The sequence below is a fragment of the Pseudorasbora parva genome, chromosome 19 (genome assembly GCF_024679245.1).
Source record: "Pseudorasbora parva isolate DD20220531a chromosome 19, ASM2467924v1, whole genome shotgun sequence".
NCBI classification, from domain to species: domain Eukaryota; kingdom Metazoa; phylum Chordata; class Actinopteri; order Cypriniformes; family Gobionidae; genus Pseudorasbora; species Pseudorasbora parva.
Genome location: NC_090190.1, coordinates 34,181,228 through 34,195,770, shown reverse-complemented (window position 1 = coordinate 34,195,770; position 14,543 = coordinate 34,181,228). Strand labels below are relative to the sequence as shown.

At 38.7% G+C, this 14,543-nt stretch overlaps 1 protein-coding gene across 2 annotated transcripts; it reads left to right on the top strand.

The window, feature by feature from the left end:
- Window positions 1-842: 842 nt before the first annotated feature.
- On the top strand, window positions 843-6,206 carry cks1b (CDC28 protein kinase regulatory subunit 1B). Of its 2 annotated transcripts, none has more exons than XM_067425360.1 (4): window positions 843-878; window positions 1,255-1,328; window positions 1,591-1,718; window positions 3,842-6,206. In XM_067425360.1, exons 2-4 carry the CDS (start codon window positions 1,270-1,272, stop codon window positions 3,883-3,885), a joined length of 231 nt encoding a protein of 76 aa, XP_067281461.1. In that variant the 5' UTR covers window positions 843-878; window positions 1,255-1,269; the 3' UTR covers window positions 3,886-6,206. The 2 variants fall into 2 exon arrangements, with proteins under 2 accessions (XP_067281461.1, XP_067281460.1); XM_067425359.1 differs by having other exon boundaries at window positions 863-996.
- Window positions 6,207-14,543: the final 8,337 nt, after the last annotated feature.

Here is a 14,543-nt window from a genome sequence, read left to right as displayed (position 1 = left end):
GCTCAGATAATAGATTGTCCAGTAATATGAAAGACAAGTACACAACAGTCACTCATTATTGTGAATCTGTATGACTCCTGGTTGGATAGACAGACACAAATGCTGTGTATAATATAAATCTTTATTTCTAAAAATCGCTAGTTTAAGAGATGAAAAATCTTAAAATATATGTCGACCAAGTGTATCAAAATGCATAAATATACACAGCAAAGACAAGTACTTCACTGGAAATTAATGGTGCTTAATTTATCTCGTCTGATGTTTTCATAGACTAGGTTATACTGCCATCTAGAGATCCCTGATGACATGCACAATCATGGACACTTTACATCTGCCAGCATTTTAATTCGTAATATTTTTGTCGTTATAACATTCCTAAAAACAAAACAAATATGTATAATACAACAATATAAACATGTAGGGTATAAGGGAAAATAAATAAATAAAGAATTACGCTAAATTTGGAAACAGGTCAGAATCTTTACCATGAGCTGCTGAGAAAACTGAAAGTGACCATACTTGGCTTCGTTTGGTGTTAAATGTCCTTGTATGTTTTTCTGAAAGTTTAATAAAAAATAAAGAAAGAACAAATAAAGTGAACATAGAGACTTTTATTTGTGAGTAATCACTGACATTGGGTGCGTCTCAATCAGCTCCCTAGTTTAGTTGTCAGGGCACTGATCAGGGAGTCAGCCCATTGACGTATGTCCTGATCAGTTCCCTGACTAGTGAACTAGGGAGTTGATTGAGACGTAGGGATAGGCTGCCGTCATGACGCCCTTGCATCTTGACCAATAAGAATTGAGTTGTAGCCATTCGAATTGGATTGTGGGTGGGGTTAGAAGAACTTGCGAGGGAAGTTCAAGCGCCAGTCAAAAGTAAGCGGTTGTTGTTGTTGCAAATTGCGTTTGGAAAAAACTGTTTTCACACTAAAACGAAAGTACTATTTGATTAAGTAAACACCTAAATTAATACATTTACAAGAAAGAAGAAACAGTAAGTGTTATAAATATACTAATCTAGGATAAATTTTGCATTTGCAGTTGCATTCATTAGCGCGAGCTAACTAGCACAACGTAATGCATAACGTTACTAATACAATCTTTAACTTACACTTATTGAGAAATAAAACGGGTAACTACTACTGTCCTTTATTTTTTTAGGTTAAGACGAGTATTAGTTGTCTACACATAAACGATGCAAATAAAAGTTTATGACATGTCAGTTATTCCATCTCTTTTTTTTTTAATCCAGAAACAACACCACGCCATGTCCCACAAGCAGATTTATTACTCTGACAAATATGACGACGACAAATTCGAGTACAGGTAGGCAAATATTCAGTTCATCTGCACTGTTTACAAGTATTGTTTAACGCGTTAGGAATTCCAGAGACGACAGCGCTGTACATGTACTAATGTTAATAATAATGGTGTTCCAGTGCTTGGCTAAAAATAGATAAAATTAAAAGTTGAAATTTAGTTATGTTTTTCATAAGTTTAGTAAAAGGATAAGCTAATATAATACTACTTTACATATATGCACATAAATAGGGTAATGCGTAATATGTTGTTTTTCAATAATTTTTAGGCATGTCATGCTCCCTAAGGATATTGCTAAAAGAGTTCCCAAGACTCATCTCATGTCAGAAACAGAATGGAGGAACCTGGGTGTTCAGCAGAGTCAAGGATGGGTGCATTACATGATCCATCAGCCTGGTATGTGTGTAGTAGGCATGGGTGTGGTTTTATGTTTATTTAACAATAAGCTTACATTTTCTCAAGAGCAATTTTGAAAGGGACACAAATAATACAGCCAAATTGTACTTGTAAGGATATGAGTATACAGAGGAAAGCCTTACTACTATTATTATCCATTAACATAATCCTTCAACAACACAGTTGTTTAAATATGAGTTAGGTTCATAGGTTCACCACGTAGTCATAATTACATTATCTTGCATCCTCCATAAAGTATTTTAGGTTTTGTCTGGGACAGAGGACTTATCTTACTTAGATGTTCACCTGCAGCAAGCCCACTGATCTGCCAGTTTAACGTCATATTGAGCAAAACCCAACACAATGGTATATCTACAATATTAGCCTAATATCAGGACATTCGCTCAGCAGGATCGAAAAAGTAGTGTATCCTACATAGTACTTTCTGATCTCTTCGCAAAAACACTCGTCAAGTGTGCTGTCCATTGTAATGTTTTTCTCCTCCTGTTTCAAGCATGTGTTTTTTTAAAATAATTTTTCTGCACTCTTCTTTGATTGCACACTGTGCATTGAATTGTGTGTATTACTACCTAGTGGACTCCTCTTTCTTGCTTGTATGTGCACCCTCCGCACGGTCTCAAGGGACACTGACACTGGTGTGCAGATGTCCGTAAACCCTCCTCATGATAAAAATTACAGAAGTATTGATGGCTGAACTATACTTTGGGCTTTATTTTTTCCGTGTGTGTTAGGGTCCACGTGAGAAAAATCGGAGGGTGTACGCAGAGACTATGTGGACATCCACTTGCCTCCTATTTTTTTGACCGTGCGGACAAGTATTTGCAGTTACTAGGCTACAAAAGCACCAACTGCACATGTGCTGCAAAACAACATCGACCTGGACCGAATTTGAAGAGAGGCTTTGTGAAGACATCGTTACCCGCACCTCTACAATCTGTTTTTAAAACAATACAAAGACAGTCAGATGTGCAATAATTTGTGGAGTGAAATTGGAAGTGTACATGCCATAGACTGTAAAAAATATGGATATAGTGTCTGTGACGTCACCCATAGGTTTCCGAAGAGCAGTTCTGAATCGTAAAGTAGAGACGAGCTGGCCTTTGCCATCTTGCCAGCGCGTCATTGTGCGTCACGCCCAGAAAACAGAAAATGGGCAAAGAGGCAGGACGTGGGCGGAGCTTAGGTGACGTGATGACTAACGGACCACGGATAAATGGCTATCCACCTGTCACTCAGAGTGGCCACACCCTTAATTATGCAGAACTTTAAGGCTTTATATAATGTAAACAAATTAAGTTATACAAAAATTCACCCTCCTCACAGTTGTCATGAAGGGCAAAATTAACCGTATAGACCAAAACCACAATTTGTACCAGGCTGTAAATATGTTTTTTTCTGCTGTAAAGTTGGGCATTTTAACATGGGGCTCAATGAGATTGATGTCTCTAGCGGCCAGTCGAGAAAATTCAATTTTAAGTTATTTCCTTATTGGCTTCAACAGAAACTGGGGGAGTTTGCCGTTTGGTACGCACCGATCTACTGCGCATGTGTGGAACTTGTCGTCCGCCGAACGGATCCCAGCATACACTTTCAGTTGTATACAAGTAGTCCGCATCTGCATGCATCTGCGTACGCATCTGAAATGGAGTGTAACTGAGGCTTTACTATTCAATAATCTACGGTATTAACCAAGCTACAAAACAGGCTAGGCAACGTTATAATCGCTCATGGAAAAATACATTGGTTATAATTTTTTTTGTCATGACTAATTTATTAATGACTCAGCATCATCTGTATTAAAGAGAAAATAATAATATCATTGAATATTTAAAGTGAATAAAATAGCCTTGTAGAGCCTACTTACTGGAGTTCTACAACTTCTGAAAAACTGTTTTTCCCACCAGACCTGTGTGTCACAGCAAACTGGTTGGACTAAACCACTGCGGCAAGGGAGGAAGGGAAAATGTTTCTAAACTTTTTTTTGGCCCCGTTTGTATTTGTATTGTAGGTCCTGACTCCTCTGACCAAGGTAGTAGGTGTCAAGAATGGGCTCATATATTAATGTTTCACAAAATGTTCTTGTTTTTGACTTTTCTTTTTAGAACCCCATATCTTGCTCTTCAGACGTCCCTTGTCCACGGCCTAATCCCGCGACCCCCAAATCACCGGAATTCTATAGAATGGACACAGGATACATTGTCTGAAGATGTCTGAGAGATGCTGAGTGGACCCCAGATCAGATGGCGTTGATATCATTTGTGCTGCTTCTGACTGCTTCTTCTGCATTCATTGTAGACTATTATGTGGGTCAGACCATTTCTGTGCTTAATCTCTGCCTTAAAGGGTTAATTCACCTGGAAATGAAAATTGTCATCATTAACTCACGCTCATGTTGTTCCACACCCGTAAGACTTTATTCATCTTCTGAATACAAATGAAAATACTTAAATGAAATCTGAGCGCTTTCTGTCCCTTCATTGACAGCAATGCAACTACCACTTTGACACTTGAAAAAGTTTGTAAGGAGATTGTAAAACTAATCCATATGAATTGAGCAGTTAAGGCCATATTTTCTGAAGAGACATAAACTTTATACACTAAACAGAATTGCTTTAGGCTTTTATTCACATAAAAACTCATCAGCGTACACCAGTTGATGTGAACAGAAGCTCAAGCATGCTTGCTTGATGTGTGAGAACCAATGAGCCACGTTTGAGCTTCTGCACGAACCAATGAAGTTCATTCTCATGTTGTGCAGCGCGTTTGAGCTTCTGCACGAACCAATGAAGTTCGTTCTCATGTTGTGCAGCACGTTTGAGCTTCCGCAAGAACAGGTTTATCGTCACGTGTCAAGCAAGTACGGTTGAGCTTCTTTTTATGTTAACGGATAAATGTTTATATGTGAATAAAAGCCTTAATATAATCAATTAATTATATAATGCGATTGTGTCTCCAGAAAAATTAGATCAAAATGCTCGATTCATATGAATTAGTTTCACGATCTTTCTGTGAAATTTTTAAAGCATCAAAGTTGTAGTTGTGTATAGGGTTTATAGAGGGGCAAAAAGTATTTTTTAGAATATCTTCATTTGTGTTCCAAAGATGAACAAAAGTCTGACGGTTTGGCATGAGGGTGAGTAAAGGACAGAATTTTCACTTTTGGGTAAGTTGTGTACAATTTCCTACTGCACATACAGTATATTTATTTTTGCTACTTATCAATCCTATGTTGTCATGATTCTGCTTTACTTTATGAATTTATTGGTGGCCCTGAAAGGTCAATCAATAGTGGAAAGGTTACTGCTTAACTAAAATAAATGTCTTCCCCTAAAAATAACTCCTGTATGTACAGATATCTGTTTCAAAATTAAGAAGCATCTGAACTGATTTTAATTATTTTTTTGTATTATTATTTTAACTCCCACAATATGTATAACATTTGACCGATAAATTAAAAACAGAATATCAATATTTTGTGGTGTACAAAATGTTGTACATACCTCACCTTTATGATTGTTTCTATTTTATTGCAAGCATTACACAGCTTTATTCTGCGTGGCTGTGTGTGACCATAATGGACAGAATTTGATAAGTCACATAATGGTCACACAAACAGATGCAAACTCCAGAAATCACCTTTTCGAGATCAAAATAGGTAATTTACGAGATTTGCGTAGATCTAATGAGAGAGTGTTGGGGGAGGGTTTATTTTTCAGGCTGATCTTTTTTTTTCTCGTTTTGTGAAGACATTACAAGGTAATAAAGAAATAGGGTTTAACTTACGAGGTGGTGTACAATGTGTACCATATATATGCATTTGTAACAAGTGGGATCTTCAGTTTTGAGTGTTAATGAAGCTAAGATGATTTCCAACATACATTTTATCGGGTTGTTGTCATCTTGTATTTGTTTTATGCATTCAACTCCCACATCTATTGAATGTGTTTTATAAAGGGTTGTTTTGCCCTGAGAATGTGTATGCTACACTCCCACATACGTAGCGTAACGCTAGGGGTGTAATGGTACAGATAATGATTGCTCACGGTTCGGTTTGTATCACGGTTTTAGGTTCACGGTACGGTTCTGTATTTACTATGTTCAGGGGAAAAAGGACTACTGTCAAATAAAAATAAAGAAAACAAATGATTTAAATACAAGCAGCAGCACAAATAAATGCTATTGAGCAAAGATACTAATAATAAAATAAGCATTGCTTTTCAGGTAGGTCTAACATTATAGTTTTTAGGTAGAAACATTTAATAAAGTAGTCAGGCAGCATTCAGTGTGGAGCTTGTCATTTCGTTGCACAGTAAGTTAACAGTTAGGCTAGCCTACTTATCATGAACTTTTGTTTGATTGTGTTTTATGGTTTAGGCATTTTATAACATTTTGTGAGGATTCGTATGTTTTTTAAATTTAAATTGTGGTTTCCAGTTGCGTTTATTAAACGATTTACTTATCAAAACAGATCAAGATCTGTTCTATGTTGCTAACTCTTTGGGAGGATTAGCCTATAAGACACATCACATTACCCCACAGTGACCTCTAGTGGTTATCTCAGGTAACAACTTAATCTGATATCATTGTCAACTTTTCTTTAAAGAAAAGATAAGTAGTGAACATAATGTTATTCTTTGATATGTCTAAATTTTTATTCAGTATAACATCTTAACTCAACATTTGTGTACTTTAAACAGATAATACAATTGTTAAACTAAAACACATGCAGTTCCTCCTTTCTATAACTTTAAGCAAAATCTCACAAATTTAGTATATCAAGGCATTGATCAGACTTGCTGTCTGCAGCTTTCTTCAGAAGTTGCTTGAGAATATGAACACCCTTCTCAGCCTTGCCATTTGACTGTTCTGGATTCAAGGTAACATGCTTAACGTCATAATGCACTGAAAAATCTTGCCGCTCTTTGCTGCCGAAACATGGGCCATTGTCACTGATGACGGTTTGTGGTATTCCATGTCTTGCAAAAATGTGTTATCACACACTTTGTGGACATAAGAAAGAAAGTATAATTCAGGGTAGTTTAAAGAGTAATCAATAATTATTGCCTTTCAGATAAAACATATCCACTCCAACTTTCTCCCAGAGTAATGTTGGTAGGCTAAGTCCGGAATTATCATTGGTTCTTTCATTCGCCTGCTTCTGAATTTCTGACATGTCACACTGTCGACCCGGTTTTTAACGTCTTTGTTAATTCCAGGCCAGAAGACTCTCGCTCTCCTCTTACATTTCTCTACACCGAGATCTTCATGGATTGTGTGTGTAGTATGTCTTGTCTCAAGCTTTGTGGAATGACGAATCTGTTTTGATTGAGGAGAATTCCCTTCACAAGTCCTACCATTTATTATTCATGTTATCAATGACAACTTGCAATTCAGTGTCCTTTTTGGTTTCCTCTGCATTTTGCTTGGACTTTTTATCTGACACAGGAAATGTTCCCATGTATCTGAACATCTGTTACTCTCACTACTTCTTGTACAGGGTATTTGCCAGCACCAAGTATTTGATTTATACTTGATTTAGTAGATTTTTTTTTTACAAACAAAGTGGGGAACAACGCATTTTTTACAGTTTCCCATTCATTGCTAAAATCTAAAAAATGCCCCATACACGTGTGCGTGCGTGAGTGAACATGCTTGCTCCATATTGCATTTGTGCTCTAGTATTAGTCCTTCATTTATGTATGAAAATTTTTCAGATTTATGCCATTTTTGTTTATTTTACTTGCCATTTCCAATAAAAATACTCTCTGTTGCAGTCACATACATGCGTGTGTTTGTGTGTGTGGGTGTACGTGTGTGTGTATGAGATAGAAAGTTTGTTCCACTTTGTGCTTATGCTCTAGGACCAGACCTTGATATAAATGTAGAAATTTTCAGATTTATACTGGATTTAGTTTATTTTGTTTTGACATTCATTTTCAAGGTGGGGTCAATCTGACCCAGAGGGACTTAAACGGTAAAAAAATTTTTTACACACCTTTAGAACAACCAAATCAAGCCCAGATTTTTTGTGCATGTTTAGATAGATTATTTAGGAAAAGTCTCATAGCCCTGAGATGAAGGGAACACTTTTTAAAAATGGATGAAAAGTCCATCGGGGTCAGCTGGACCCTGAGGGCCGATCAAGGGTTAAAAGTAATAGAGCATAATAGTGTAAAAGTAATGCTTACGCTATCAATATAAGTGTATGTTTTTTGTTTGCTTGAGCCTATAAGGGCAAACTATATGAAAAGACTTGTGTTTCCTGATTAACACACTTTCATTTGTAATATTTTTTAAAGGGGGGGGGGGGTGTGAAACACTCAGTTTCAGTCAGTGTCATGTCAATCTTGAGTACCTATAGAGTAGCATTGCATCCTGCATATCTCCGAAAAGTCTTTATTTTTTTTAATAATTATATAAGAAAGATGCGCTGTTCCGAGTCTTTCCGAAAAAAGCCGAGCGGGTGGGGGCGTGTCGTGTGAGCGGAGCTAAATAATGACGTGTGCTCGCTGCTGCTATGTTGAGTCGAGCTGTGTCATCCCTAACAGCGGGAAAAAAACTTTATTCAAAATAAAAATATGGCTTTTAATCAGATACAGCCATACATCTATGATCCGGAATCAGACCCAGAGGCTGCAGTTGAACAGGAGCAGCAGCAAAAACGACTAGAGCAGGACGTCACTATGTGGTAGGTTATACACTAACTATATAATATGCTTAGCGTCTTGTGTTATTTACATATTTATACTTGAATTATATCGTCGTATTTTTGTCTTTGAAGGTGTACATGTGGGAAGTGCAGTTGTGCACGTGTTTTTGTGTGTTTACGTGTGGTTTGTGTAGACAGTAAGCGGACTAAAAAAAACACAGACATTTGAAGCAGTCTCACTCACCCTTCTAACGTTGGGACTGCTCCATCATTCAGCATTAGGCGATTGGGAAAATCCGGCGTCAAGCTGGGCCTTGTTTATGAAACAGTCGGCACCGAAATGCAGCGAACAGACATAAACATTTGCGCAACTCAGTTGCTGATCCGGAAAAGCAAATTACATCCACTGTTGCCTTAACGCGGGGTTTTTGGCGAATCTGTGCAGGACTGTCTTGGTCTGGCAACCAAAAACGCCATTTTTATGTGACATTGTTATGTGCACATCACCTGTCCTACAAGCATCCTACAAGCCAGCGCTTTGATGGGCGTAGCCTGTTGCTTTCGCTCTCTCCTTCGCTCTCTCTCACGCGCTTCCGGTAGAATTGTCCGTAAGGCCCATACAAGGAAATTCCGCCCCCATTAACGTCAAAGGGGACGCATGATCTCAAAAAACTTGCCGAAACTTATGACTAACCGGAAGTAGTATTTTTGACAAAGAAATACTCCCATCAAACGTCCACCTTAACTTTTGAAACTTTGTCTATGTTTAGTATGGGATTCCAAGTCTTTAACAGTGTAAAAAGATCAGTATGCATGAAACAGCATTTCACCCCCCCTTTAAGGAAAACAGGCCAGTTTAGCTCAAAAGGAAATCAATAATTAATTTATAGGGAATTTTGAAAGAGTCCCTTATTTTCCGGCCAGTTGGATGACTTTTGATAGATACTGACCACTGCAGACCTGGAACATCAGACAAGAGCTTTAGTTTTGGAGATGTGCTGACCCAGTCGTCACCACGATTTGACCCTTGTCAAACCCCTTCAAATCCTTACACTTGCCCGTTTTTCCTGCTTCTAACACATTACCTTTGAGGATAAAATATTCACTTACTACCTAATATATCCTACCCACTAACAGGTGCCGTAATGAAGAGATAATCAGTGTTATTCACTTCACCTACACCCGCCTGATTGGTTTGATCCTGGCTGAATCCGAAATCACTATTTGAGGGGACAACCATTTGTAGTGGTGTCAGAAACCATAGTGGACATGCTCAAGTGCACTCATTCAGTCCCACATTGCACGGCAATAACGAGTAATAGCAGATTTACAAGCAATGTCTGTCTGAATTCACTATCTCGTTTTCATTCACTCCTTCAAGTGAACTGTATTAGTGGACTAAAGTGGGTAGGGAATAGTAAATGAGGGTTTAGGAGGCCATTTCGGATTCAGCCCCTGTAAGGTGACATATGTAGAGAGTTAGGAATGATATTTATAGAAAGATAATCAAAAATCGGATAAAATGTACAATAGACAGTAGAAGGAGAAAAATGTGTATTACTATTGCAGTACCTTCGCAAACAGCAGGTGCACTGATAGCCTACAGGAAACAAGAGATGCATCGATGTAGGCAGTATTAAAGCGACGGCATAAGATGAGGCATTTTATAACTCCCACTTCCTTTAATCTTAGAGAAGAGCGGGCAAACATCTCGACGAGCAGAGCAGCAGGAAAAGGAAAGCAGCGCTTCCCCAGCTAGAATTTTTTGGTTATTAGAATGTTCTGGGAACATTACCATGCATTGTTCTATAAATGTTTTCAGCGGATAGTTGTATTTTTGTTCCCAGAATGTTCTTTTAAAAGTTAGGATAACATTCTTTAAAAACATTATAAATGTTTTGTGATATTTCTTAAATGTTTACACATAACATATTTAGAACATTATTGTCATGGATTTCTGAAATGGAGGACCCAGGTGCAGAATAAACAACAAATGACACTTTATTAACAAGACTGAAGACAGGGTACGACAAGGAAGTGACAAGGAGTGAGTTCAAACAGATCAGCGATCAATGATTCGGATCGCCAGTGTCACGTGATTTCAGCAGTTTGGCAGTTTGACGTGATCCGAACTGCTGAAATTACATGACACTGGCGATCCGAATCATTGATCGATTCACTGATTCATTAACCGTTTGAATCTTTTTTGAGGAACACGGATGAGAAGACAATGCTAAATAAAGTCGTAGTTTTTGTTTTTTTTGGACCAAAATGTATTTTTGATGCTTCAAGAGATTCTAACTAACTAACTAACTGATGTCACATATGGACTACTTTGATGATGTTTTTATTCCCTTTCTGGACATGGACAGTACAGTGTGCATAGACTGCAAATGCTCTGGGACTAAAATATAAAATATCTTAATACTTATAATATACTTACAAACTATTGTATTTCCATATTTAGGGCCAAAGCCCTGAAAGGGCACAGAGCCCTATTGTTCTTCTAAGGACAATTTAGTTTTTTTGACTATTCGGGCACTTTCGGGGCCCTTATCATGCTTGAAAACTCTTGAAACTTTGCACACACATTGGAATCTGCGGCCATCAGGGCCGGACCAAAGCTGGTACCCGGGCATGGCAAGGAGGCTCGACAGTGCCCCTTTAATTGGAGTCTGAAAACTTGTATTTGTACTCTATATATCAAACACACTTGCACATAGATGTATGAAACTCGATACATAGAGCTCATCGGGCCAAACAACTTTCGTGCTCTAAGTTATGCGTCAGCCCAACAGGAAGTGAGCTATTATGGATTGTTCAGAAAACGCATGCTCTGAAATTTGATATACTCCTCCTAGGCGATTGACCCAGTCAGTGCCAAACTCGGTCAGCATGAAGTCAAGACACCGAGGATGCTAAATTGCGGGCGGATTTTTTACATCTCAAACGGCTTGGCCGTGGCGAGGTGACAAATTTATGGAGAGAAATGGGAAACAGTAAGTGTGTTATAAAGTCTGCATACATTGACTGATTTGGATGAAACTTCAGCTGTGTGTTCGTTGTAAGAGGCCGATCACATGGATGTGACTATTGTGAGTCAAAGTTATAGCGCCACCAACTGGCAGCAGGAAGTGTATCACTTTCAAAATGCTTTGAAATCACCATCTTATTTTCACCCGATTTACTTCAAACTTCATCAGTACAATGTCAAAACATAGCAGATGTAAAGCTAGTAAGCACTTCTTGATATTGTAAATACTGTTGCCATGGCAACACATCAAACTATAACATTCTTTTTTGCTGCTTTTGAGACTCTTAAAATGCTTCGAATTACATGAAACTCAACACATACATCAGACATGCTGTACAGTAGATATGGGCAAAGACTTAAAAACCGGCGTGGTGGAGGAGCTCAGTAGCGCCATCTTTTGACAAAAGTAATGCAATCTTTTGTCAAAAGTGGGGGGGTTAGTCTTATCTTTAGTCACCAAACTCTGTATATATATTGTTCTCTTTGAGCCGGACAACTTTCTAATTTACAGTCATTAGCTCCGACCAACAGGAAGTCAGATATTTAGGGCTTGAGGTGTAAGGACCTTATTGTAATTGCTCAGTCCATCATTCTTCTTCTCCCAAATGAATTACATTTTTGAGGGCCTAAACACGCATGACAACTCATGAAACTTTGCACACGAAAATATACATCTGATATGGGTTTCAGAATTAGGTGTGGCAAAATGGTTCGATAGCGCCACCTACAAAATTTTAATTAAGCTTCATTTGCGCGACGTTTCATGTGTGAGTATGAAAATTCGGTAGACGCATTAAACAGCCCAATACCTACAAAAAAGACCCTGGGCGCCAAATCTGAAAAACCAACAGGAAGTGAGATATTTCGAATTTTCTTTGGTAAATTGGTGCAGTTTTTGCCATTGCCAGGCGTTGTACTTTAACAATCTCCTCCTAGAGACTTAATCATATCAACATCATATTTGCACAGTCTAATCTAAAGGCCTTTGTGCCGTTACATTGGGAAGATCTTGAGTTTTCACTAGAGGGTGTGTCCGTGGCGGCCTCACAAATGTTGATGTTTCGCCATGACACATGAAGTTGTTGTAACTCAAGCATACAATGTCCGATCTGCCTCAAACTTCAGATGTTTGACAAGAGTCCTGGCCTGAAGACATCTACTGCTCTGTATTTTCTACTGCACAAGAGGTGTGATTATCGAGCATTATTCGAATGACTCTGTATGCAATTGGATAGTCAACTAAACAGACTACAAGAGCCATGATCAATGAGCAACAATCCATCGTTTCTCTATCCGTCAACGTGTTAAACCCGCCAATAGCGTGCCAGGTGGATAAGTTAGTCTGTGATTGGTTCCCGCAAAAGTGTAACAGAAACAGTAGAAATAAATGTACGGGTTTTCAGACTGTATTGACGGCTGATGTGAATGGTTTTGACGCAAAATATTCGCTTATTTGTTTTGCTTTTTCGTTACGCGTCCGGTGTGAAAGGGCCTTAATGGTGAGTTTTTTTGTTCTGTTTTTTTGCTTGACAAAATGGCACTCAAACCAATCAAGTAATCTTAACTTGGGTTCCCTTTCAGTCGGTCACGTATGATGTACGTCGGACTGACCAACGAATTGGGACGTATGTCTCCGTTCCCTCCTTCAGGGAGCAAGGGTTACCATACGTAACAGAGACGTTCCCTTTCAGTCGGTCACGTCCGACGTACATCTCCGTTCCCTCCTTCAGTGAAAGAGGGTTATATACGTAACCGAGACGTTCCCTTTCAGTCGATCACGTTCGACGTATATGTCGGACTGACCGACGAATTGGGAACGGAGAACTGACCCACTGACGGAAAACTGACGAATTGGGAACTGACCCAAGGAAACGGAGATGTACGTCTCAATTCGTCGGTCAGTCCGATGCACATCTCCGTTCCCTCCTTAAGGGTTACCATACGTAACCGAGAAGTTTTCTGAGTAAGTAAGGAATAGTATGTGAATAGTACAGATTACTAGATTTTTACAATTAAGACATTAAGTAAAGTTAACTAAAAAGTGTTAGTTAGAATCACATTTGGACTTTACAGTGTAATATCGGCCCTTTAAATAACACAAAAATACTGGGCCATTAGACCAGGTTTCGGTTGGTCAATTATCTAAGTGCCACGTCTATTTCTGTTGCCTCAAAATAGCAAAGCACCAACAATGCACCTGAACACACCTCATTTTTAGCCCAGCATGCTCATTGGCGTACAGATGGGCGCAAATTAATTTTCTATTTAAACAACGCAGCACAGGACGTGAAAATGACAACTGCGTCAGGTTGAAACTAGCTGTGTGTATTATAGGGTCCTTGAATGGTCATTTGGGAATTTCCGTGTGAAGATAAAGCTGTCAGTCACTGATTCCAAAAAGTGTACATATATACACTAAGGACTCCATTCCTGTAAACCGTACTCATATCCCTACCTGTGACACGGCACGACACTGGAAGCATCTCTCTACAATAGTGGACAAAATTCCACCTCTGCAGGATTGTGAGGTTGGTCTCTTGATAGGCTACAGTTGTCCAAAGGCTTTGGCACCAAAACAGGTGATTCTAGGAGGAGACGATGAACCATATGCGGTCCATACAGACCTAGGATGGAGCATTGTTGGTCGCCTGTCTTCACACTGAAGGGGGGAGTGGGCCGACACCCTTGCCTCTTCATCATATGCATCTTCATCATATGCATCTTATCCTTTTGAATGATTTTTAATAACCTCATGAATTAAATAATCAGTTATTATTCTTTTAAAATAATGAATTATTGACAATCAATTTTATTTGATCATTAATACATTTAACTATTATTTAATATGATTTTGACTCTATGTCTGCTGTATGGTTTCTAATTTGCTTTCCAGAGACGGTCTGACAAAGACAGTCTGACCCCTATCTATGTGCCCTGACATAGATAGCCTGACCTCTATCTCTGGGTCCTGACCAACAGGGCCTTGGAGAAAGTTAGAACTTCCAAGAGGTGAATCCTGCCTGTTGTTAGTAACCCCAGGACAGGAAGGGGTGGGAGGATTTGAGTCTCCCAATTGTGATTTCTTCCCATTTATATAGTGTGATTTTTCCCATTGATAGAA

Coding starts and splice junctions, on each gene's coding strand:
- cks1b (XM_067425360.1), top strand. CDS start 1,270: ATGTCCCACAAGCAGATTTATTACTCTGACAAATATGACGACGACAAA. Junction 1,329..1,590: donor GACGACAAATTCGAGTACAG/GTAGGCAAATAT, acceptor AATAATTTTTAG/GCATGTCATGCTCCCTAAGG. Junction 1,719..3,841: donor TTACATGATCCATCAGCCTG/GTATGTGTGTAG, acceptor TTTTCTTTTTAG/AACCCCATATCTTGCTCTTC.